Source organism: Amphiura filiformis, chromosome 3, assembly GCF_039555335.1.
Source record: "Amphiura filiformis chromosome 3, Afil_fr2py, whole genome shotgun sequence".
NCBI lineage: Eukaryota > Metazoa > Echinodermata > Ophiuroidea > Amphilepidida > Amphiuridae > Amphiura > Amphiura filiformis.
This window is the reverse complement of record NC_092630.1, coordinates 42,921,317-42,946,670: the sequence shown is the minus strand read 5'-3', so window position 1 is coordinate 42,946,670 and position 25,354 is coordinate 42,921,317. Positions and strand designations below refer to the sequence as shown.

Below are 25,354 nucleotides of genomic sequence, written 5' to 3'. Positions count from 1 at the left end.
AATTGGGCGCGTTGCATGGACTTAGACATGAGGTAAAATCAGCATATTTCAACGTAGCATCTGCGTTTTTATTCTACGTTGGAATCCAAAATGGGAAATCGCAATGTCATTTTTTTACGCAAAGTATCACACACATTTCAATGGGCAATCTCTGCGTGTGAATATTGCGTTTAAATTTAGTCCATTTTTAACACATCACTGTACCTTTATTATAATGATTTATAACAAAACAAAAAGGATCATAATAGTAATTAGACTTTCCTGCATATGTTTATTATCTTTGACTGTCTTTAACATATTGTGAAATGGACAAATTTTGTGCATTTTCAACGATGTATCTACGTCGATTTCGCACGTGTAATATCTTCAAAAAAAAGCTAAATACGTGACCTCGCTTCGATACAGGAGAGTGGTTTTGAATAGATCAACGTACGTCCGATGTCTACGTTTGGAAATCGCAATAGAGAGACCAAGTGGCTATTAAAGGCCCATTCAGTGATTTGCTCATCCGGACGATCGTAAAAAAATCATCAAAATTCAGATTTTGATACCTTTGTAATTGGCATAGATGTGCTAACATAGCCTGCTAGTGGTTCGGTCGAAAGCCGTGCATTTTAGACAAAATAAAGCATTTACATGAATCTAGACTTTTGATACTGACAGTACAAAAAGTCCGACTCGAGATCGAAAGAAGCTCACTCTCTACCGTACCAACACGCGTTGCGTATTGTTTCTACTACTTATTACATCAGTAGCTACCATTTTAAACAAAATACACAATTTTAACTGTTTTTTATATTTGAATTGACCGTTAGTTTGCCTCGGTGACCTTTAATTGCTTATTTGGGTTTCTACTACAAAAATTAAGCGTCTGTTTTAAATCAATTTAGACTCTACTTCCCCCGTGTTAGAAACGCTGGACTAGGAAGTTTTTCCAGTCGATTGGTGGTGCACTGTACGAAAATCTCGATTTTCTCGAGTCGATCTGATTTGAGTTAGAAAACCTTTCTAAAACTAATTTGTCGATGTATTCAGGGGAAAAGTGGTTTAATGAAATTCTGTAGACTTATTCTTTATTTCTAAGCAACTCTGACAAATTTCCATTTTTTTTAATGTTCCTGTGAAATCACTGAAAGGGCCTTTCACTGATGAGCACTGTCATTATGCTAATATGAAATCATTGTTTATCAACAAAGGCGAGGGACTCGTCAGCCGATATGCTCAAACAAACCGCTACACTGTTCAATGGCTTTCTTGTACTATATGAAATATGGTGGGCGATTTGAAATGCACGTGCCCTGAGCAAACTACGATGCGTACGCACACTGCAGGGCAAAGAACAATGGAAATTGGAGTTGCCTATAGCCTATACTATGTTTAAAATTCAATATGGCTACCGAACTGTCATGTGGTCCAGTGGATTAGTGCGCTGGACTTCTGTATTCTGTATGTAGCAGCGGCGTGGGTTCGAGGCCCACCTGTGCCGAACTGAAATTCCATTTTTTTTAAATTTAATATTAGGGAAATGAGACTGGGCGAATTTATGTATGACGTAGAGAGGATTAAGATCCCTTTATTGATCCCTGACCCCACCAACTACCCCGGGCTGATTTCATGCAAAACAAATCACCAGATGACTGACTATAGGACATAGCGCCACAACACGAGCGTTGGTAAAGTATGTGGCCTCACTGCAATACATAGCTACGTAAAAACGTCCGTGTTAACGTACGTAAAAACGTACGTCCTACGTCTACGTTTGGAAAATCGCAATCTCTCTAATGTCTCTAATAACACGCAACAGATGTTGACCATTAATTCTGTTTAAATGGGGATGCTGTAGTGACATCAAAGACCATTTCAAACAACTGTTACATGCCGGGGTTACATGTAGAAATATTCACATAAACGATCAATTAAATACTTTGATAATGTCTATTTTATGGATAAATTTGTTAAATAATGTAAGATCCGTGTTGTTGAGTTTGTATTGTCGACTATGCTGACGTGTAGAAAACGTCATTCGGGCCAGCTGTGTACAAAGAGTTTTGCAATGATGTGATGTGTAGATCTGAATCGTGGCAATATGAGCGTGTTTATATTATAGTAAATTTCCTGAATTTTAAGTACATCTTTGACGATTATCTTTAATTTATCGCTACGGCTGCTGTTTATAGCGAATCAAATTTACCAAATTTGAAATAAATATTCCTCCCTCAAATGGTGAGATAATAACCGCAAACATGGGCATCAATCAGGGAGACATAAATCCCGGGGGACAAGGGGAGTGGATATCCCTCATGTTTTTAGATAATTATATGACACAATATCAAATCCCTCCATGTTTTGTCAAAATGCAAATTTCATGTCAGTATACGTACACAGAAATACAGTAGATCAACCGATAAGCAAACATTTGGAAATTATTTGTTAGTAATGACAAAAATTCACAAGCAGTTTCACATTTACAAAAACAGAAACAAAAAAAATCGAATTTATGTAAATTATGGAAACAGATGCATGTGGCATGATAGAGGCAATGCTCTTGTATTAACAAAACTGTCTCCAGTCATAAGCATAATTACAACTAGAGCTGCTGTGACTCACGAGCCACGAAGGTTAGGCGGTGGCTTCTGACTTTGATGACATCTGCTTGACATTGACCTCAGAGGCGGATTTAAGGAAAAGGGCCCTGTCAGCAAAATATCCCGGGGGCCGGGGCCCAATGGTAAAGAGTTGAAATCAGGAACGTACCTGAATTTTTGTCGGGAGGAGAGTAACAACAAAATTTGATAGTGATCATTAGTTCGGCCCAATGTTATGAGATACGTGCGAGTAGTGCGCAAACATTCATTCCATTTCATACTATTTGAAGTAAAAGTTGATGTAGGCCTATATTATTTCGGTAAATTTGCAATTTCACACTATTCTATACCCATTTCGAGGGTTTAACAGTTTTGTGAGTGTTTAAACGGTACTAAAGAACAAGTAATATTTCCTTTTCTGTTTTTGCTTGATAGTCAAGAAGCAAGCAAAATCCCAGATTAATGGTCATAATCTGATCTCAAGGAATACGAAGCCAATACGTTGGTACGCGTGAATTTTGACATAAGGGGGATGGGGTTGGAAAAAATCTTAAATCCAGGGCTTTTTGGCGACAAATTAAGTTTATGACACAAATACGCGCGAAGCGAGCGAAAAATGTTGCCATTTTGAAACTAAACTGTTAAAATATGGTGCAAAAGGGGGGATTTATCCACATCCCCACACCCCCGACTAATCCTATACCGAAGTCTAACCCTAAGTCTTACCCTAATCCTAGGTTCTTAGTAGTTGTTCTGGCGTCTAATCCTAACCCTGACCCAAACACGAACATGAACCCGAACCCTAACCTTAACCCTAAGCCTAACCATAACCGTAACCATAACTCTAACCTATACCTTAACCCTACTCCTAAACTTAACCTTAACCCTAACCTATACCCTAACCCTTATACTCTGGTTGCTCTATGAAAAGGAATAAAACTCAAAACCACTAATCCCTCCAATTAGCTCCTGCTGATTTCCCATTATAGAACTATCAAAAAGTGTGCCAACAGGTATCATAATAACATTATTACATAACAATTTCCTATCTTTTGGATTGTCTGCTGTGGTTTATAATTGGGGTGGGCTTTTCTAGCTGGAAGTGTAATTGACCAAAGGGGGTAATTATCAGTAATTGGGCCTGGATTTATCACCTTTTTCATAGCAAAAGCCAACTATACCTTAACCCTAAATAACCCTAATCCTAAACTTATGCCTAACCCTAACCATAACTTTAAACCTAACCATAACCTAAGCCTAAGTTACCCTAACCATAACCTTAACTCTAACCTATACCTTAACCCCAACCCTAACCATAACTCTAAACCTTACCCTAACCTAAGCCTAAACTAAGCCTAAGTTAACCTAACCCTAACCCTAATCCTATACCGAAGTTTAACCCTAAGTCTTACCCTAACCCTAGGCTCTTAGGAGTTGTTCTGATGTATAATCCTAACCCTGACCCTAATCCGAACAAGAACCCGAACCCTAACCTTAACTATAACCCTAAGCCTAACCCTTACCTTAACCCTAACCCTAACCTATACCCTAACCTTAATCTTAACCCTAATAATAATAATAATATTATTTATCTTTTTTCTGCTTTTTTGTGGTAATTTTTATTCTATAAGTGGACATTTGTGTGAAAATTGAGGGCGTTATTTACATGTATTTTAAATCTAAATTAGCAAAATAATATAGGTTTTTTTGAAAATTCTCTTGCCATTTACTAGTTTTTTTTCTGATGTTCTAATGCCATTATACCAATGTTTACCTCTTCTAAAGATGCAAAAAGATTTGTTTGGGTTAAGGTTAGGGTTAGGGTATAGGATAGGGTTAGGGTTAAGGTTAAATTTATGATTAGGGTGAGGGTATAGGTTAGAGTTAATGTTAAGGTTATGGTTAGGCTTAGGGTTAGGGTAAGGGTTCGGGTTCTTGTTCTGGTTTGAGTCAGGGTTTGGATTAAATGGCAGAACAACTTAAGAACCTAGGGTTAAGGTAAGGCTTTGCGTTATGGTTAGGCTTCGGTATAGGGTTAGGGTTAGACTTACACTTAGGCTTAGGGTTAGTTTAGAATTAGGGTTTGGGTCAGGCGCAGGGTTCGCAGGTTTTTGCCACAGGTGGAAAAAAACGCGGTTTTAACCGCGGTTTTAACCACTTGGCAAAAAACATTTTTTGGCAGTTTTTGCCGGCAAAATGGCAAAAACTAAAAAAGTGATTTATAGTTTAGTTTTTTCATCTCATCAAGTTACAAAAATAAGTTCCCGAGTGTAACAAGGCCAGATTTTGTAATTATAAGCAATATATTAAGATATTAAAGGCATGCGTTTTTATTGCTCAAGTGTATTTAATCGAAATGTGGCATGTATCAAATTCAAAACTTTTTCATTTTAAGGACTTGATGAGACAAAAAATATGTTAAAAGTTGTGTGTTACTGTTTATGAGCTTTCAGGGTTAGGGTTAGACGCGTGAACAACTCCTAAGAATCTAGGGTTAGGGTAATACTTCGGTTTAGGATTAGGGTTAGGTTTACGCCGGAAGCTTAAGGATGGGCTTAGGTTTAGGATTCACGGTTAGGCTAAGGGTTAGGGTAAGGGTTAGGGCTAGAGTCATGGTTAGGGTAAGGGTTCGGGTTTGACGCCGGAAGAACTCCTAAGACCCTGTTCTCAAAACTTGACCTTAATACTGACTGCCTTATAATAGATGCTATAGGCAGAATTATACCTGATGGTGCCTACGCTAGGCTTGGGATATTAGGCTTAGGGTTAGGGTAAAGGTAAGTGTTAGGCTTAGGTTTAGGATTGGTGTTGGGGTATGGTTAAAGGTTAGAGTTAGGCTTAGGGTTATGGTTATGGTTATTGTTAGGGTTAGGCTTAAGGTTAGGGTTAAGGGCTAGGTTTACGATAAGGGTTATTGATAGGGTATGGGTAAGGGTTAGGATTAGCCTTAAGGTTAGGGTTCGGGTTAGGCTTAGGGTTATGGTGAGGCTTAAGTTTAGGATTAGGCTTAGAGTTAAGGTTTGGGATACGCTTAGGGTTAGGGTTAGGCGCCGGATTGGTGTTAGGGTTAGAGTTAGGCTTAGGGTTATGGATATTGTTAGGGTTATGCTTAAGGTCAGGATTAAGGTTAGGGTTAAGGGTTAGGTTTACGTTAAGGGTTAGGATTAGGGTATGGGTAAGGGTTAGCCTTAAGGTTAGGGTTTGGGTTAGGGTTAGGCTTCGGGTTATGGTGAGGCTTAAGTTTAGGCTTAGGGTTAAGGTTTGGGTTACGGTTAGGGTAAGGGTTAGGGTTAGACGCCGGAACAACTCTTAAGAACCTATAGTTAGGGTAAGGCTTAATGTTAGCGTTAGGCTTAAGTTTAGGATTAGGGTTACGGTGAAGGTTTGGGCTAGGGTTCGGGTAAGGGTTAGTGTTAGACGACGGAACAACTCCTAAGAACCTAGGGTTAGGGTAATGCTTTTAGTTTAGGATTAGGTTTAGGCTTAGGGTTAGGCGTAGGCTTAGGGTTTGGCTTAGCTTTAGGGTAAATGTTAGGTCTAGGGTTCGGGTTAGGGTCATGGTTAGGGTAAGAGTTTTGGTTTGCCGCCGGAAGAAATCCTAAGAACCTTTACTGATTGCCTTGTAATTGGTGCTATAGGCACAATACCCGATGGTGCTTACGTTAGGCTTGGGTTAGGGTTAGGAGTATGGTTAGGTTAGTATTCGGGTAAGAGTTAGGCTTAGGTTTAGGATTGGGGTTAGGGTATGCGTTAGGGTTATGGTTATGGTTAGGCTTAAGTTCAGAATTAAGGTTAGGGTTAAGAGTTAGGGTAAGGGTTAGGGTTAGCCTTAAGGTTAGGGTTCGGGTTAGTGTTAGGCGTAGTGTTATGGTCAGGCTTAAGTTTAGGATTAGGGTTAAGGTTAGGGTTACAGTTAGGATAAGGGTTAGGGTTAGACGCCGGAACGACTCCTAAGAACCTGTGGTTAGGGTAAGGCTTAGGGTTAGGGTTAGGGTTAATATTAAGGTTAGGGTTAAGCTTAAGTTTAAGTTTAGGGTTAGGGTGAAGGTTTGGGTTAGATTCGGGTAAGGGTTAGTGTTAGACGCCGGAACAACTCCTAAGAACCTAGAGTTAGGGTGAGGATTAGGGTTACGGTTAAGGTTAGGGATTGGATTCTGGTCTCAGGGTTAGGGCTAGACGACGGAACAACTCCTAGGGTTATGGTAATGCTTCGGTTTAGGATTAGGGTTAGGTTTTGGCTTAGGATTAGCGTTAGGCGTAGGCTTAGGGTTAGGATCAGGCATAGCTTAAGGGTTAGGGATAGGGTATCGGTATGTGTAAGGGCTAGGGTTTGGGTTAGCCTCAAGGTTAGGGTTCGGGTTAGGCTTAGGGTTATGGTAAGGCTTAAGGTTAGGGTAAGGATTAGGGTTAAGGTTAAGGTTAGGGATCGGGTTCTGGTCAGGGTTAGGGTTAGACGACGCAACAACTCCCAAGAACATAGGGTTATGGCAATTCTTCGGTTTAGGATTTGGGTTAGGTTTAGGATTAGGATTAGGTTTAGAGTTAGGCGTAGGCTTAGGGTTAGGATTAGGCTTAGGTTAGAGTTAATGTTAGGGCTAGGGTTCGGGCTAGGGTCATGGTTAGGGTAAGGGTTTGGGTTTAACGCCAGAAGAACTCCTAAGTTAAGAACCTTAAAGGGGCATTTCGTGATCCACAGCCTCATCCCCCCACTTTTCTCAAAAAATTTTTTTTATATCACTGGAAACATCTGGCTACATAATGTTTATGTACAAAATATTTCTTGCAGATTAATTCGTTTAGCAAAGATACCGTGAAATTTGAATTTCGTTCTGGTGCACCAGAACGAAATTACAACGCATTGTCTATGGAGCAGTGTAATACACATAATCATGCATAACTCGCGAACGCAAAATCGGAAGCAATTGAAATTTTGGGAATAGGTTTTTTTCGTGGATATCTAATGAAAAATGACATAAATAGAGGATGCTAGGATCACGAAATACTCCTTTAACTGATTGCCTTATACATTATAGGTGCTATAAGCACAATTATACCCTATGGTGCCTACGTTAGGCTTGGGTTAGCGTTAGACGACGGAACAACTCCTAAGAACATAGGGTTATGGTAATGCATCAGTTTAGGATTAGGATTAGGTTTAGGATTAGGGTTAGGCTTAGGCTTAAGTTAGGGTTAATGTTAGGGCTAGGGTTCGGGTCATGGTTAGGATAAGGGTTTGGGTTTGACGCCAGAAGAACTCCCAAGAACCTTTAACTGCCTTATAATAGGTGCTATAGGCAAACTTATACCAGATGATGCCTACGTTAGGCTTGGGTTAGGGTTAGGGTTAGGTTAGGGTTAAGGTTCAGATAAGGATTAGGTTTAGGGTAAGGGTATGCGTTAGGGTTTTGGCTATTGTTAGGGTTATGCTTAAGTTTAGGATTAGGGTAAGGATCAGGGTTAGGCTTAGTGTTATGGTTCAGCTTAGGGTTAGACGTAGGGTTATGGTTATTGTTATGGTAAGGCTTAAGTTTAGGATTAGGGTTAGTGTTAAGGGTTAGGTTTAGGGTTAAGTGTTAGAGATGGGTTTAGGATAAGGGTTAGGGTAAGAGTTAGGCTTAGGCTTTAGGTTAGGGTTAGGCTTAGGCTTAAATTTAGGATTAGAGTTAGGGTTAAAGTTTGGGTTTGGGTTCGGGTAAGAGTTAGTGTTAGGGTAAGGATTAGGGTTACGGTTAAGGTTAGGGATCGGGTTCTGGTCAGGGTTAGGGTTAGACGACGGAAGAGCTCCTAAGAACTATAGTTAGGGTAAGGCTTAGGGTTAGGGTTAATGTTAGCGTTAGGGTTAGGTTTTAGTTTAGAATTAGGGTTAGGGCAGGGATGCAAATTGTGCGGGAGCGGGGAGCACCGCTCCTTGGAAATGAGAGTCAAAATTGAGGAAATAATGCCATGGGAAGAAAAAGAAAGAGAAGAAAAGGGAGGGAGAGAGAGAAGTAAAGAAGAGGAAGAGGGAAAAGAGGAAAGAAAAAGAAGAGGAGTGAGGTACAAGATAACAGGGGAGGGCTGTGAGGAAGTGAAGCTACTGAATGGAAGAGAGGAAATCTTTAAAGACACTGGTTGTGCAAAATTTGGAGGAGTTCACATTATTGTTCAAGAAATAAGAGCAAAAAAGAGGAAGGGGTGTTAGATAGAATATGGAAATGGGATATGTGGAAATTTACAATTCATCACCATTATTAGGATGTGTTCAATGTTATTTAACAGGAAAAAAAGAAGTTGGATGAAGACAGGTGGAAACAGAGCTCATATCTGAGGAAATTTAGAGAAGCGGCAATCATATCTGAGGAAATTTATAGAGAGGCAGCAATGAGGATTTTATGGGAACAAAAGTCATGAAGGAATTCAGTGTATCAATAGTAATGCCACTAAGAGGAAAAACTGGGCAATATTGAGGAAATTCAAAAAGAAGACCCATAAAGCACTAAACAAGTTGTGCTCCTCTGACAAAAAATGAAAGAGGAATGGAGTAAAGGAAAATTAAAGGGCAACTGAGCCTCTGTCCGACTAAAATTGACCCCAAACTAGTGTAAAATACCAAATTTTTGCGCCCATTGTCATCATAAGGCCTTTTTTGGAAGCTCGAAGACCTAATATACAGTCGCTCTAAAAATACACGCTATGTTAACATTCTCATCTTTTGAAGTGCAGAATAAAGCTATTTTATGCATGGTATGATTCAGGAAATCTGGAGCCTAAAAAAAACCTTGCTCCTGAGGAAGAAATCACAATTTGCACCCCTGGGTTAGGGTGAAGGTTTGGGTGAGACTAAGTGTTAGTGTTAGGCGCCGGAACAATAACTAAGAACCTAGGGTTAGGGTAATTATTAGGGTTACGGTTAAGGTTAGGGATCGGGTTCTGGTCAGGGTTAGGGTTAGACGACGGAACAACTCCTAAGAACCTAGAGTTAGGGTAAGGCTTAGGGTTAGGGTTAATGTTAGGGTTAGGCTTAGGGTCATCGGTTATGGGGGTCTCCCCATCAGTCCTAACCACCGTCAGTCCGAATTTTTATGGTTATGGTTAGGTTTAGGGTTAGTGCTAGGGTTAGTAATCCTAAAAATTAGTACTGACGGTTGTTCGGACTGACGGTGTTTCGGATTGACGGGCGGGTGTACCCTGGTTAGGTTTAGGCTTAGGCTTAAGTGTAGGATTAGGGTTCGGGTCCAGGTTAGGGTTTGACGCCGAAATAACTATCAAGGACCCAGGGTTAGGGTAAGGTTAAGGGTTAGGCCTTGGTTTAGAATTAGGGTTAGGGTTAGGCTTCGGTTTGGGTTAGGCTTCGGGTTAGTTTAGGCTTAGGGTTAGGTTTAGGGTTAAGGTTAAAGATTAAAGATTAGGGGTAGAGTTAGGGTTAGGCGCAACTCCTAAGAACCTACGGTAAGGTTAATGCTTAGGGTTAGGCTACGGTTTAGGCTTAGGGTTAGGTTTAGGGTTAGTTTAGGCTTAGGTTTTGGGATAAGGTTAGGGGCAGGGTTAATGTTCGTGTTGGGGCTAGGGTTCTGGTTTGGGTCATGGTTAGAGTTAAGGTTTAACGCCGGAACAACTTCTAAAAACATTAACTTGACCTAAATACTGATTGCTAGTGCATTATACAAGGTGCTTTAGGCACAATTATACCGGATGGTCCCGAGGATTAAGACGCCAGAACAACTCCTGCTCTCAAAACTTACCCTTAATACTGCTTGCTAGTGCTTTATACTAGGTGATATAGGCACAATTATACCCGATGGCAAGACTAAGACGCCGGAACAACTCCTGAGATCCTGTTCTCGAAACTCACCCTTAATACGGATTGCTAGTGCCTTATGCTAGGTGCTATACACGGGGTGCTATAGGATTAAGACGTTGGAACAACTCCTAAGAACCAGATCTTACAACTCTGCTAGTTCTTTTTGCTAGGTGCTATAGGCACAATTAGACGCGGCGGTCTCGAGGATTAAGACGCTGGAACTCCTAAGGACCTGTTCTCAAAACGTGTCCTTAATACTGATTAGGCTACTGGTGGTTTATATTATGTGCTATAGGCACAATTTGACTCGATGGTCCCGAAGATTAAGACACCTGAATGACTCCTAAGAACCTGTTCTCAAAACTTACCCGTCATACTGATAGCCAGTGCCTTATTAAAGATGCTATATGCTAAACTAGACCCGATGCTCCCGAGAATTAAGACGCCGGAATCCGGCGTTTTAATCCTCGGGAGCTGTTGTTGCGGCGTTTTACCCTAATCTTGACCTGAACCCGAACCCTAACCTTAACCCTAACCCGAAGCCTAATCTTAACCCTGGTCCTAAGCCGAACCCTAATCCTAACCCAAATCCTAACCCTAACCTTAACCCTGACGTTTATACTAACCTAAGCCGAATTCTAACCCTAACCTAGGGACTATTGTCTTAATAGTCCTGGACCTGGCTGCAAGTTGGCTTACAACTCATCCGCCAGAGATTTTGAAAGTTGATTTGTGTTGGTGGACCACTCATTTTTAAGAATCACACAGGTGGATTTTTCAAAGCCCTTGCGAAAACGGAAATCCAAGATGGCCGCCAACGGCCATATTGAAAATATAAAATTTCAGCCTCTAACCACTGGAGTATGTGTAATACCTCTTTTTATGGGTTTTGGGGATCCATTTATGACAGCATTTTAATGATTAGAGGTCAAATTCATGTGATAAGATCAAGTTGAATATCAAAATTCAAGATGGCCGCCAGTAACTACATGAAAATCTTCATTTTCAACCATTCGCCATAGAAGAATGCATAGTACCCCTTTTTTGGGTTTAGGTGCGGAGAAAAAATATTTCTTACGTCATAATGGGTGGTCAAGGAATCCGCAAAATAAACCCCAGGTCATCTTTTATTTCAACTTTAGTACTTCTTTTCAACTTAACAAGATTATGAATGTTTTGAGTCATTCATTATTTCAGTAACGCTGTTGATTTGGCCGCCATTAATGAGTCTGTGCCTATTCCATTGCAGCTGGACAAGTTCTGGGCATTTAGTCAGAACAAACAGAATCTACAACTGCTAGCAAGAGAGGTAGCAGAACGAGATCTAGAGGACATAGTTCTGAGTGGAATGGCGGTGAATGAAGAGCTGTTATCTGCAATGAGGTACTTTCCTGCATATCGCAGGAAGACTTTGGCAAAGTGGAACATTCCCAACATGGGAAATAGGTCATCAAAAGTGCCTGGTTCATTCATGACTATATCAACTACAGTGTGATACACACCCTCATCAGAAACTATAATAGCCATCGCTTCTTGATTCAACTGCTCTCGGCATGCCTGAAAGTTGGTCAGTGCCTTACGGACTGTGGCATATTCTGTCACTGGAGATGGGATAACAGGAAGAAAACCAACTCTCATCAGTGGAACATTGGCCGTTGTAATCAGGGCATGGGTACCACCCCAAACTAAGAGAAGTTAGCTTCTCTGTAAGCTCCTGTGTGCGCAGTCTTGTGCTGTATTATATTTATTGACTTTATCTTGAGCTTTTAACTCTTGAAAAGAATGTCAGAGATAAAACAAGAAAACAAGGTATTACAAAAGTGGTGGGAAATCGTAATTTTCCATATGGCTACTGGCGGCCATCTTAGATTTGGACCTTGAACTTGATCCTATCACGTGACCTTGACCTCCAATCATAAAAAATGATGCCAGAAATGGATTCCTCGCATGCAAAAAAACCCTAAAATGAGGTATTACACTTACTCCTGTGGTTAGAGGCTGAAAATTTATATTTTTAATATGGCCGCCGGCGGCCATCTTGGATTTCCATTTTCGCAAGGGCTTTGAAAAATCCACCTGTGTCATTCTTAAAAGTGAGTGGTCCACCAACACAAATCAACTTTCAAAATCTCTGGCGGATGAGTTGTAAGCCAGGTTGTAGCCAGGTCCTGGACTAATCCTCGGGAGCAGTTGTTCCGGCGTCTAACGCTAACCTCAACCCGAACCCTAACCCTAATCCTAAACATAATCTTAACCATGACCCTAAGCCGAATCATAATCCTAACCCAAATCTTAACTATATCCCTAACTTATAAACCATGACCCTAATCCTAATACTAACCCTAACATAGGGACCATCGGATCTAATTTGTGCCTATATCATCTAGTACAAGTTTTGAGAACAAGTTCTTAGGAGTTGTTCAGCGTTTTAATCATCGGGAGCATCGGGTTTAATTTTCATGTATTTCGGACTGATGACGTGCTTTTCAGATTCGGACTGACGACGTGTTTTTCAGATTCGGACTGACGACGTTTCGGAGTGAAGACGTTTCGGACTGAAGACGTTTCGAACTAAAATAGTGCATTTCATTTTCGGACTGATGATGGTTCGGACTGAGGACGGTTCGGACTGAAGACGTTTCGGACTGATGCGGGCACCCCGGGGACTTTAGTTGGAAGAACAATGACAAACAATTTAAGATCATATTCATTGAAATCGGAACACTTTTAGTTTTTGACCCTGTGGTCAAAAACGGACCCCTCTAATTTTGACCTTTCTGCTTACGGTACGTCGCAGATTGGTGAAATTATAATTTTGCTGAATCGCTATGATCAGAAGAATACGTTGGCGTGGTTTTTGATCAAATCTGAGCAATTTTGAAATTTGACCCCTGTTGTATGCAATTTGACCCCTGTTGACCTTTAGGGACATTTTTTGATTTTATTAAAATAGCTTATCGTTTTCTACGCATTTGTTTAGTACATTGTGGTTTTAACATAAAATATTAAGATTAAGAGTAAAATCTTGGCATACTATTATACTCAATGGATAAGCATGGATATAAACTGCATGGTTTTGTTCCTCTTGCCAAAAAACTTTCAAAATTTTCAAATATCAGCATTTGGCTTTTGTTGCCAGTTAGGTCCAACCACTTTCCAGGATCTGTGGTCCAACTAAAGGTTAGGATTAGGATGTGTTTCATTTGGTAAAACAGGATAACATTTTTATTAATCCAAAATTAATGCTGTATTTTTTGTCAGATTTTTCAGATTAAATAATATTATATATTTGGTCAAATGAAGCAAAACTTGCTTGAATTGTTCACCAAACTGGGAATAACGAACGATTTATTTTACATGCAAAGCATACTGGATTAAACAACAAATTAAACTGCGCGGAGCCTTAGAAACAGGAAAGTTTACATAACTACCAGCGTTGTTCACGTATGTCACAAATCTACTAAATGAACTTCATGAAGTTCAATTTTTATGGCCATTTCGTACGTACACATCAATATGTCATTTATTTGTCCATGTGACGATGCGTGTGATCAAATTCATCTTTGATTAATAATACTGCCGTATAATACCTCACGTGCATTGGGCAGTTGAAAGTGGATGCGAGCCGTTGTTGTGTCTAATGACACAGATACTATTATCCTTCTTCTTCGCTACATTGGCTTGCAGGAGCTTTGGGTTAAGTTTGCGACAGGAGAGAAGAGACGCATGATCCCACTTCATCTGCTGCATCTCAAGCTAGGAGACGAATTGTGTCGGATTCTCATCAAGGCCCATGTCTTGACAGGGGATAATGCATTCAGCAAGATAGGAACGAAGCATGCCGCACTCGTACGTAGTCCTGTAAGGTTCCTCTTCAATTCAGAAGCAGACATGCAGCAAGCAGAAGCATACCTTGTTCTTGTGTGGGTCGGTGCAAGAAGTAAAACTCCAGCAGCTACATTTGACATCTTGAGACTTGAAGTCCATAGGAATTCAGTTGTTAATAATAGAAAATATTATTTTGGACACTTTATAGCATTCATGTTCATTGGGCTCATTTTGTATGAGCCCAATGGGATTTGTTATACAGGAAATGTAGAACTGTATACTCAAGAGCACAGCACTGAATTTTTCAGATTCTAGGCATAAAAGGCAACTTTTAATATTTGACCATTCATTTGGGAAAATTGCCGAAAACTAGGGCGTTTTGTATGCTAGGACAATCAAGCGCAATTAATAAAACTTGTACAAAGACTATTAATTTCAGTCTATCCTAAATGTTGGCAAAAGGTAAAATTGAGTTATATTTTAGCTTATATTCAAGATCCTGAAAGCTTTTGGCGTGTAGCTGCTTGTGTCCAGTCTGTGAATATGATAATAACAAAATAATGTTTGCATTTTGTGTCAGGTTTGTCGCTGTTCTGTTATTTTGTAATAATACATTATTCAATGCGTTTCAGTTCGCGAACAGCTGGTGACGAAAATAAAACAATGATGTCTATAAGTGACAAATGGTGTGAACCGCTATAATTAAAAAAACCAGCCGGCTGTCACTTTTTCGTGTTTTCTAGCTTTTTTAAAATTGTTCTTATAACTCAATTCCAATTTGAGTTGACAGTATCTGAGGAAACCAAGTTTGGAATCCGGTATATACAAAGTATTCGGGTGTGGCACTCATATTCAGAGAAAATACTCCCTTGTACATGTTGTACAAGCTGTATCAAAATGTTTGGTACCCCGGTTTTGATATTGATTGAAAGGCCCGTCTTTACGAAATGTAACATTGAAATCTGATTGGATCCTCTTGATATGGCGACAAATGACCGTTTTGGACTCTTAAAGGAGTATTTCGTGATCCTAGCATCCTCTATTTATGTCATTTTTCATTAGATATCCACGAAAAAACCCTATTCCGAAAATGTCAGTTGCTTCCGATTTTGCGTTCGCGAGTTATACATGATTATGTGTATTACACTGCTCCATAGACAATGCGTTGTAATTTCGTTCTGGTGCACCCGAACGAAATTCAAATTTCACGATATCTTTGCTAAACGAATTAATCTGCAAGAAATATTTTGTACATAAACATTATGTAGCCAGAGGTTTCCAGTGATATAAAAATCTCAACTTTTTTGAGAAAAGAAAAGGGGATGATGAGGATGAGGCTGTGGATCACGAAATGCCCCTTTAATAACCATGATAACGTTTATGAGATGGATCTAATGTTGTATTTTGATGTAACAGTCTTGTCCATAATCACTGCAAAACTGATGGGTACCATCATTTTGATACAGCCTGTAGTGTGGTTTACTTAGACGTGCGTCAAATAAGACAATGAATATTCTTCAATTATTGTTGGGACTAAAATATCTACTCAGATGAATTTTCTAAGTAAGAGTTAATGCATCCTCGTGTTCAGTGATTCAAGTGTTGATTGACAATATGTTTTAAAGTCTATTTGGTTTTTCTAAGTGTCTGATAAAAATAGAATGCCACCAAAATAAATAAAGCAACAACAAAATTTGGATGAGGTCAATAAATAACAGTTACCAGTAGTAGGCTACATAAATAATAAGGTAAAAAAAGGAGTGTATTACTCATGAGCTAAAACTATCGGTCACAGGGCGCGGCCAAAATCACCTTCCAGTCCACCCAAATTCATACGAATATACAACAATAATACACTGTTTGATTGAAAGGGCATTTCGTGATCCACAGCCTCATCCCCTCCCCCCCCCACCTTTCTCAAAAAAAATTGAGATTTTTATATCACTGGAAACCTCTGGCTACATAATGTTTATGTACAAAATATTTCTTGCAGATTAATTCGTTTAGCAAAGATATCGTGAAATTTGAATTTCGTTCTGGTGCGAAATTACAACGCATTGTCTATGGAGCTAACAATATCTGAGTTTTTAATTAAAAGTAAATAATATGATTGATAAATTATCAATAAATGCACAAACTGTACATACAATCACACTTTTAAATAATCACCACTTACAGCCATATTATAACATTTAAGGGAACTGGAATGAGCGTTTTCGCCAGCCCATAGGGCTGGTATCTAATTCTGAGATGGGATTTGTGTACACTAAAGATTAGCTAAGATTATAGCCTTCTTCTATTGGTATGAATTTTTTTTTTATACTTCTTATGGTGGAAATGTTTTTGATGTCTGCTAATTCGATTTGCAAGGAAAAGAAGGTATGTTTTGCCGTTTCAACGAACGAAAACGATTGAGTATTGTCAAAGTTATGTTTGAATTAATTATGACTTAAAAAGTTATCATAGGTTAGGCCTACATATATAAACATAAACTTGTTCAGCAATCAGCATATCAAAAATATGACATGGTCAACAACTACTGAGCATAGCATGATGTTTGGTTGCCTGTGAGTGCATAATTGATGTTGATAACAGATCTAATAATGTTGTAGAATCAAAATCTTCATTATATGGACCACATTGAAGTCAAAGTAATTATCTATCCTATCCTGTATCGTTTTATGGATAAAATTGACTCAAAATGTTATTGATGATATTATTGCTATCTTTAACATTAGTTTTGTCTTTTCAACGGGAAAAATCCGATGGAAAATAAAGTTTTTAGGGTTAGCTATAATATTGAACAATAAATCCCATATTTTGGCATGCACTTATAGAAAATAAATAAATTATTGTCTTACTTTATAAATTATAAATACTGTAAAATGACACATAACTAAAGTGAGGCCACTTTCTATCTTTTTTATTTGATTCATAAAATTACATTCAACAAAATGATTGAAGACTGAGAAAACACACAATGCAGACTATTGCAGAATGGAGTAGGTAAGATGCCATGTCCATAGCTTTGCAGGAGTTTCGGACTAACAATCAACACATTCAAAAAATAATACAGTTTAAAAGTGAAGATTGTAGTGAATGATCAGTCCTTTTATCATGTGCTTGCCACTATCTACTTTATAGTAAACTATACATTGCGAAATAATGTAAAATCATTTTAAAATAAAATGTGCATGTAAGTTGAGTTTACATAGCGAATTAACTAACAACTGCAGTGTATTTCTTGATTTTAATAATAAGCATGGGTAAAAAGCAGTAAAGACAAAAATACAGAACAATTTGGAGTAATGAATTAAGAGTTGACAGGAGTTATAGGGGTTAATGCTTTTTGCTGTTTCAGTGTGCATGTTCTCAGCATTGATGGTTTGGTGAACTGTCATGTAACATGGATGTAAGCGTGATCCTAAAAATGCCTTTCACGGTGACCCAAACTATTTACAAGACCTCTTCTGCATTGAGGCTGGCCTTCCCTTTTAAAGGGAATTTTTATTATGTTGTGATCTTGAAATGTTTCTTGGTAATAGACTCGTCTTCAAATGTGCTAATTTACGCAAAATTGTACTAAAATGATACCATTTTCAGTTCAAGAAAATATAATTGGTCATGATAGGTAGGAAAGTCGGCCATCATTTTATTTTGTTTTTTATTTGTTATTGATTGGTTAATTTATTTATTATTGATCCATTAATTGATCTATTGATTGATTGATACGGCATTCATTCATTCATTCATCCATCCATTCATTCATTCATTCATTCATTCATTCATTCATTCATTCATTCATTCATTCATTCATTCATTCATTCATTCATTCATATAAGTAGTAACGTATCAGCCAGGGCTAAGCCCCGATTGGACCCCAAAAAAAAAAACACAACGTTTTACATATGGGAGCATCGGACGACTTAGCTACGTTCCTTTCGCTGAAATACCGCCACCATAATGTAAAACTAACTTAAAACATAGACCATCTAATAATAGATTTTGGTGTCAAAATGAATCCACTAACATTACAAAACAACTAAAATGTTGAAATACATTTTTTTACATGAATCTTCAGAATGCAAAAATTAAAAAAGGAAAAAAAATCAGGAAGGTGTAGCTCATAATTTCGCTCATTTCAACTGAATTCGATGCATTGTCTTATTAAACGACTAAAGTGAGCCTTGCATAGCGTTCTGAGCAGGTCTGGTTCTGAGTATGAAGCAGCGCAGTTAATGTGAACTGATGCAGACCGAAGAAACCGAAGTATATTGACTTATTCAAAACTGAACAAATAAATACTATGCTGATACCAATTATCATTGTCGACCAAGGAGATCAATTATTATAGTGCATTAGTAGTCACAATATACACCGGCCAGATTATACCACGGATAATATAATACAGCTAAAGCTACGTATAATATAAAGGGTGTATATTAATGCTGATTAAAACTTGTATGTATGTATCAGTCATCACTAGTTAAAAGAAAATACACTGCTGATTTCTGAATATTTTTGCCAGAAATATCATCGGACATACATGGACGAGTGTTATCTATAATACGTGGACATTTCTTCTTACCAACAGGATTATGCATGATGATACTGATCTGACGGGGAGTGTGAATGAATGAATGGGGCCATGGGACGAAAATACATGTTGCGAATTCTGTTGATGCTTTTTCTGATCACTGCTTGTCTTCTGTATCTCTCTGTCAAGTCAACAGGCTCACAAACAGGTATTTACTGAGAAACGCTTCATTGTTTCCTCTCTTCTCTTCTTAACTTATTTTATCGGGTTTTTTTATTAGGGCGTATATGTGATGTGGAATGTGGATGACCAGAAACAACATGGAAATGAATTAATTAATAAGATCCATCTTTTCTCAGCAAAGTCCCTATATAATATTTTAAATGTTCATGTGGAAGCTTGTGGATGTGAGTTTGATCTAGCCCGAGAAAACTGTCTGAAATACTATACTGCGGAACTCGGTCTTCAATGATAGTCAAGTCAGTCATTTATCTGTTTGTTTGGTGTGTTTTTGTTGTTGTTTTTTTTGTCATTATGTTTTTTTATTAGAGAAAACAAAACAAAAAAATATTAAAAAATAATCACAAAGAATTACAACATCAGCTGCAAAAGTATTAAAAAATACATATTATAAGGTACTGCAGCATAAAGAGAGTCTATAAACATGTAACAATATGGCATAACACTACAATGTACATCAGTCATTTATCTGTTGATGACTATCATTTTCGGGAATGGTTAGTTGGCGAGTTTAATGTGGCGGTAAGTTAAGGGCGAGTTACTGTTAGACCATTGGGCGAGTTACTGTTAGACCATTGGGCGAGTTACTGTTACACTATTGGGCGAGTTACTGTTAGACCAATGGGCGAGTTACTGTTAGACCATTGGGCGAGTTACTTTTAGACCAATGGGCGAGTTACTGTTAGACCATTTGGCGAGTTACAGTTAGTCCATTTGGCGAATTTAATTTGTAATTTAAATTTACAAATTTAAATTTACAAATGTTATTGATTCCCATGATCTGTGTCATGAAAACACAAGAAACTATTTGGGTTTAGTGAATCTCAATGGTCTAACAGTAACTTGCCCAATGGTCTAACAGTACATTAACTCGCCTAATGGTCTAACAGTAACTCGCCCATAACTTACCGTCACTTCACTCGCCATTTATCCATCCCCACCCCAAGCTACAGTATAACTGCTTTCCACCCTGTTCCTGCACTGACCACCACCATCTTAGCATATAATTATCCACCCAATGGTCTAACCGTAACTCGCCCAATAATGGTCTAACAGTAACTCGCCCATTGGTCTAACAGTAACTCACCCATTGGTCTAACAGTAACTCGCCCAATGGTCTAACAGTAACTCGCCCATAACTTACCGTCACTTACAAGTTTGTACACGTAGTAGATTCTACTATTTTCATGGTTTGAATCTTACATTTTCCGTGTAGCCGTTTCAGATAATCAGATATCCAAGTCTTTTCATGATCACTGAAGCATAGTCAAGGACACTCATGAAATGAAAGACTATCACTATCTGAGACCATAATACCTAAATACCTTTAGGTATTATGGTCTCAGGTCTTTATAGTATATAGTCCATACTGCCTTCAAAATACTGAAGACATGTGATTACTACCGGGGGGGCACTCCAACTTTGGAGGTGACATGTATGTGGGGCTGTTAAGACCCCCTTTTTCAGCATCGCTGTCACCCAAAGACCCCATATTTTTTTACGAACATATGTTCTGTCACCCGAAGACCCCTTATTTTTTCATTTGATCTGTCACCCAAAGACCCTTACTTGTTCAATTTTAACAGCAACTTTCATTTATCACTGATTTTGTCACTTATTTTGATAAAACAAAGAAATTTGAATCCATTTAGAACTAGAAATTCGATTTTCGAGGTTTCTGTTGCGCTGTTTCGGCTCTCACCCAAAGATTCCATTTTAAAAAAAGGTCATGTTCTCACCCAATGACCCCATATTTTTTACATTTTGCTCTCACCGAATGCCAAAAATCATGCTCTCACCCAATGACCCCATAATTTTTACGTTTTGCTCTCACCGAATGCCCCTTAGTGCGAAAGTGCCAGCTCTACCATTTCAAATTGGAAGTGCCCCCCCCCCGGGATTACTAGCTATTCTAGAAAAATACAGATTTGTATGTCTTCTGGAGGACTTTTTGAACTACCGACCTTCCGTGCAACCACCCTATAGGGGGCCTAAGTCAAATTATATAGTTATAAATTTAGATTTTTATTTGTGTTAATTTTGGGGTTAATTTTGATAATTGGTTATAAAATATGTTTTCCAAAAATTAGATTGCAAAACCTCAAATTAGTCTTAGTACAAGTCTTTGAGCTTGATTGTCATTCACACAAAACACCCTTTTGGCCCTTCCAAAAATTGGCCAAATATTAAAATTCGACTTTTATTGCCAGTTGGAACTAACTAAAGGATAAAGATTTAGCTGTGTTACATTTGGCAAAACAACATAATATTTTTAATCCCAAAAAATTAGTGCTGTATTTTTCTGGAATATGGAGTAGTTTTAGCTCTCACTATTATTTATCCATGGTAAGACCTCGTCTGGTTACAATTGTAGCGTTCAGGAGTATTCCAACAGAAGCAGAAGCAGAAGCAGAAGACCAACAGCTCCAAAAAATGAAGACATGTATTAAACTAAGGGGCTGTGCAATAGTTATGAGTCCCCTGTGACTGCCAAAAATCGTTGCACCCCCCCTTGCACATGCCAAATTTTTACCCATTTGCAAACCTTAAGGGCTGTGTACTGGTAACTGGAGAGAGGAAGTGCCGAGGAATCCCAAATCACAGCGCCAGGTAATGACCAGGTCACCAAGTGCAATTTTGGATGGCTCATGTTTGTTTTAAATTTTGGGGCGTTTTTTCCCGAAATTTGTTATTTTGGTGATGTTTCAAGAAAGCGACACGCCGAAGGCAAATCTTTTGACACATACTTTGTTATTGTTAATACAACTCTTTTCTGGTGATTTAGTAATATTATAAATTTTATGACTGCATTTTGGTGTTTTCAATATGTGTTAAGCTTACCGTGGAATTAACGCTGATATCTGGTCCTGCTCCTTTTATAATTTCTGTCTGATTGTCGTCTTTTGCAAATAACAGAATGCAGATTGGCTCTGAATAAGTATCGCATTCTTTTCGGTGGGTCTTTTCATGATATTACTTTGAATTCCATGTAACAACCCAAAATTTACCTCTGAATTCAGGGTTCAAGGCTTGGAATCACTTTACAATCAAAGTACACTCATAGAAATGACTTGTTCGCCTTTGCGCCTTGTTGGCGCAATTCAAAAGGAGTAAGTTTGGACAACTCAAAAATAGTGTAAAAGTTGCCAAAACAAAATTCACTTTAGTTATCCGAACTTAAAAAATGCTGAAAAAGCTCAAAAAGTTCTGTCAACTAATCAACTTTGTTGGCATTACTTAAAAAGTTGATGTAAGTCGTTGCGTCAACTTTTTAAGTAATGCCAACTTCTGAATTCAAGTTCAGGGAACTTAGAAAAATAAACAAGGTTCAAAGAACCAATTAGTTGAGTTATTGTAACTCAACATGTAAGTTGATGTAACTCGTTCATATTAAGTTACTGGTACTTATTGTTTTGAGTTATTCCAATTTGGTACTTTGTGTTACTTAATTCACGTAATTGGATCATTTTCTGCACAATTAGCAGTATTCAAATATTTATTTTTGTAATCAGAGCAATACTATAGCACACCTCTAGAAAATTATGCTAACCTAGTTTCATTTTCTGAGTTGTAACAACTCAATAAAGGAAGTGCAAATGAGTGCGACCAACATAATGATATCGAGTCAGCGTTACTCAAAAATGTACGCGTTGGCATTACTCGGAAAGTTGACACAACGACTTACATCAACTTACTGAGTAATGCCAACGAACAATTTCTATGAGTGTATACAAAGAATTGGTTACATGTCAATGACCTCTATTGATTTGGTAAGTAGGCCTATGACTTCAGGTATAGACCCTTTATGCATCTTCCGTTCTTTTCTAATTTCCTCAGGCCGAGGAAAGCTGGAAAACTGCATAGATCATGATCAAGGCCAGAGAAACTGATCGTGAATGACATTGATTGATTGGTGATTGTTGATTATCTATTTATTTTGTTTGTTTGTTTATTTTTCTTAAATTTCAGAATTGTTACGAATTGCAAACTCTGCCAAGTTAGCACGAATGGTGATATCAAATGAGTCTATATTGAACCATGTTTCCCAACACCCTGAAGTTCCATCAAACCAAACAACTAACGAACCACGTATATCTACCTCTAAGGAATTGCAGAAAGACATGAAAGATGACAATAAAGGTACTTATGCAGACAAAGTCAGTGGTAGTAGACCTGTTCAGGTGATCATTGTTACTAAGATGCGATCCGGGTCGTCCTTCGCTGGAGAAATCTTTAACAGAAACGACGATTTTGTATACTATTTCGAGCCTCTTAACGAATTTAAAGTGAACAAAATAGATACCACAGCAGGCTTTGCAGGAACCAGTCTTCAATCTGTCTTAAAGGGGATCCTTCAGTGCGATTTTGGTCATTTTAAAGGTTTTAGCTGGTGGAATGGACGCCGTCCAAGTCAACAATGTATTCAGAGCCTTGCTTATCAACCTACTTCGTTATGTACCGTCAGCAATGGAAAATTCAAAGCGGCCACCACCACTGCAATAAGTGCATCTCAGAAGGCGACAATAAATGACCGAACTTGTAAAAGTCGTCCAAATATTGCAATAAAAACTGTTAGAATACCCGATATAGGCACATTGAAAGACTTAGTGCAAGATCCAGCTTTGAATGTAAAAGTCATCCACTTAGTACGCGACCCCAGAGCAGTATCAAACTCAAGACAAGATATACATGATCCTGATAATCCTACGGGAGCATGTCAAAATATTGAAGACAATTTGAAGGAATATTGGATTAATCCACCAGATTGGATGAGAGGACATTATATGCTTTTACGCTACGAGGATCTTGCCGAACAACCACAATATGTCGTAGACAAAGTCTATGAATTTTTGAATATGACAGCTCCATCATCCGTTAAGAAGTGGTTAGATGAAAATACTACAGGTGATCCGCGTGGAATATTAAGTAAATGGTCACATACCAGAAATTCTGCAAAGACTGCGCATGCTTGGAGAAGTAAACTCCTGATCAAGTTTGACAAACTTTTAGAAGCGCAGAGCGGTTGCAAGAATGTGATGCGACTTTTGGGATATAAACCAGTGATATCTAAAGCACAAATGAGGGACATGAAGTATTCAACTTTAAAAAGATTTACGTACCCATTGCTACCTAACATTATTACTTAAAGTGCCTTTAACTCGAGAAAAGAAAGACTCGCGTATAAACTATATTGTCATGCAAAGTTTCAGATGTTCATATCCCGGTTCCGATGAAAATTCACGTGCAACGCCATTTCAGGGGCGGCTTCAAAACTCGACCGGCGGTTGAACCACGTTACCGTACATTGTTATGTTGAATATGTTCAGAACAATAGAAACCGGCTCCAATCGGATGGAACCGGTGGTTTAGTTTTGAAGCCGTCCCTAACAAGACAAGACGTAATGATTTGCTAAATTAGTTCTGGGAGCATAACATATGTGACCATCCATCTCAAACCGCTCGTAAAGTCGGCAAATTTTATTTCGAGTTACAGTGCAAAATATGCATAGAGGTTGTATTCATATGTCCCTAATATTTGTCCGACATGTTTCTCATTTTAGTCCAGTAAGCACCAATCTTTAATCCTATTGTTGAAGAGTATAATAAGCTTATACTTATGTATATAGCATTAGTGAAAAGCTTAAGTCTTTGTTTGCTTTGGCTAAATCCTGTTCAAGTGGCGGGTTAACTAACAATTAACAATGAGAGGACATTCCATGAACCTCGTTCGGTTGGGGATGATTTGAAGTGACCGCCAATTATGACCATTTGATATTTAATAGCAGCAATGTGGAAAAAAAAGAAATAATGTAGTGCCAAAATACCCTTTTACTAAAGGAGCAAAGTTTAACAAGTTATAACTCCGCTTCTGGATATCGTTTGAAGTCAAATGATATATCATTGTAAAGCTTATGATATATATTTTCTAAACACGGAAGAAAACAAATTTGACCAGGGGCCGACTTTACGAGCGTTTCGACCTAGACGGTCACATATTCCACGCATCTCAATTTGCACCTTGTTGAATTTCTGCACAAATTTGATCCAATTTATTGCAAAGTTTGTTTATACTAAAAACATCAAGGCTGCAAGGCCGGCGACTTCCGTACGACGACAAAAAACACTCCAAATGGGACCCCAATATAATAAGGGCCCCACAGGACAAGAAAGCAAGAGTAACCTTAATGTATAATGTAAAACAGTAACCTTAATGTAATTTGACACCACAGAATATATATTCTGGGTAATTGAAAAATCGATCGATAAACATATTTTATAGCGAATTATTTAATTTAATATCTTTTATATTCTTGACATTTAACATTCCTCGAAGTAAACTTTATAAATCTAATGATATGTACTTAAAGCGTGTGTAGCTGGGAT

At 38.3% G+C, this 25,354-nt stretch overlaps 1 protein-coding gene across 1 annotated transcript; it reads left to right on the top strand.

The window, feature by feature from the left end:
• The first annotated feature begins 18,467 nt into the window (after positions 1-18,467).
• On the top strand, positions 18,468-24,329 carry LOC140148558 (carbohydrate sulfotransferase 1-like). The gene is made up of 2 exons (XM_072170554.1): positions 18,468-18,938; positions 22,940-24,329. Exons 1-2 carry the CDS (start codon positions 18,830-18,832, stop codon positions 24,115-24,117), a joined length of 1,287 nt encoding a protein of 428 aa, XP_072026655.1. The 5' UTR covers positions 18,468-18,829; the 3' UTR covers positions 24,118-24,329.
• Positions 24,330-25,354: the final 1,025 nt, after the last annotated feature.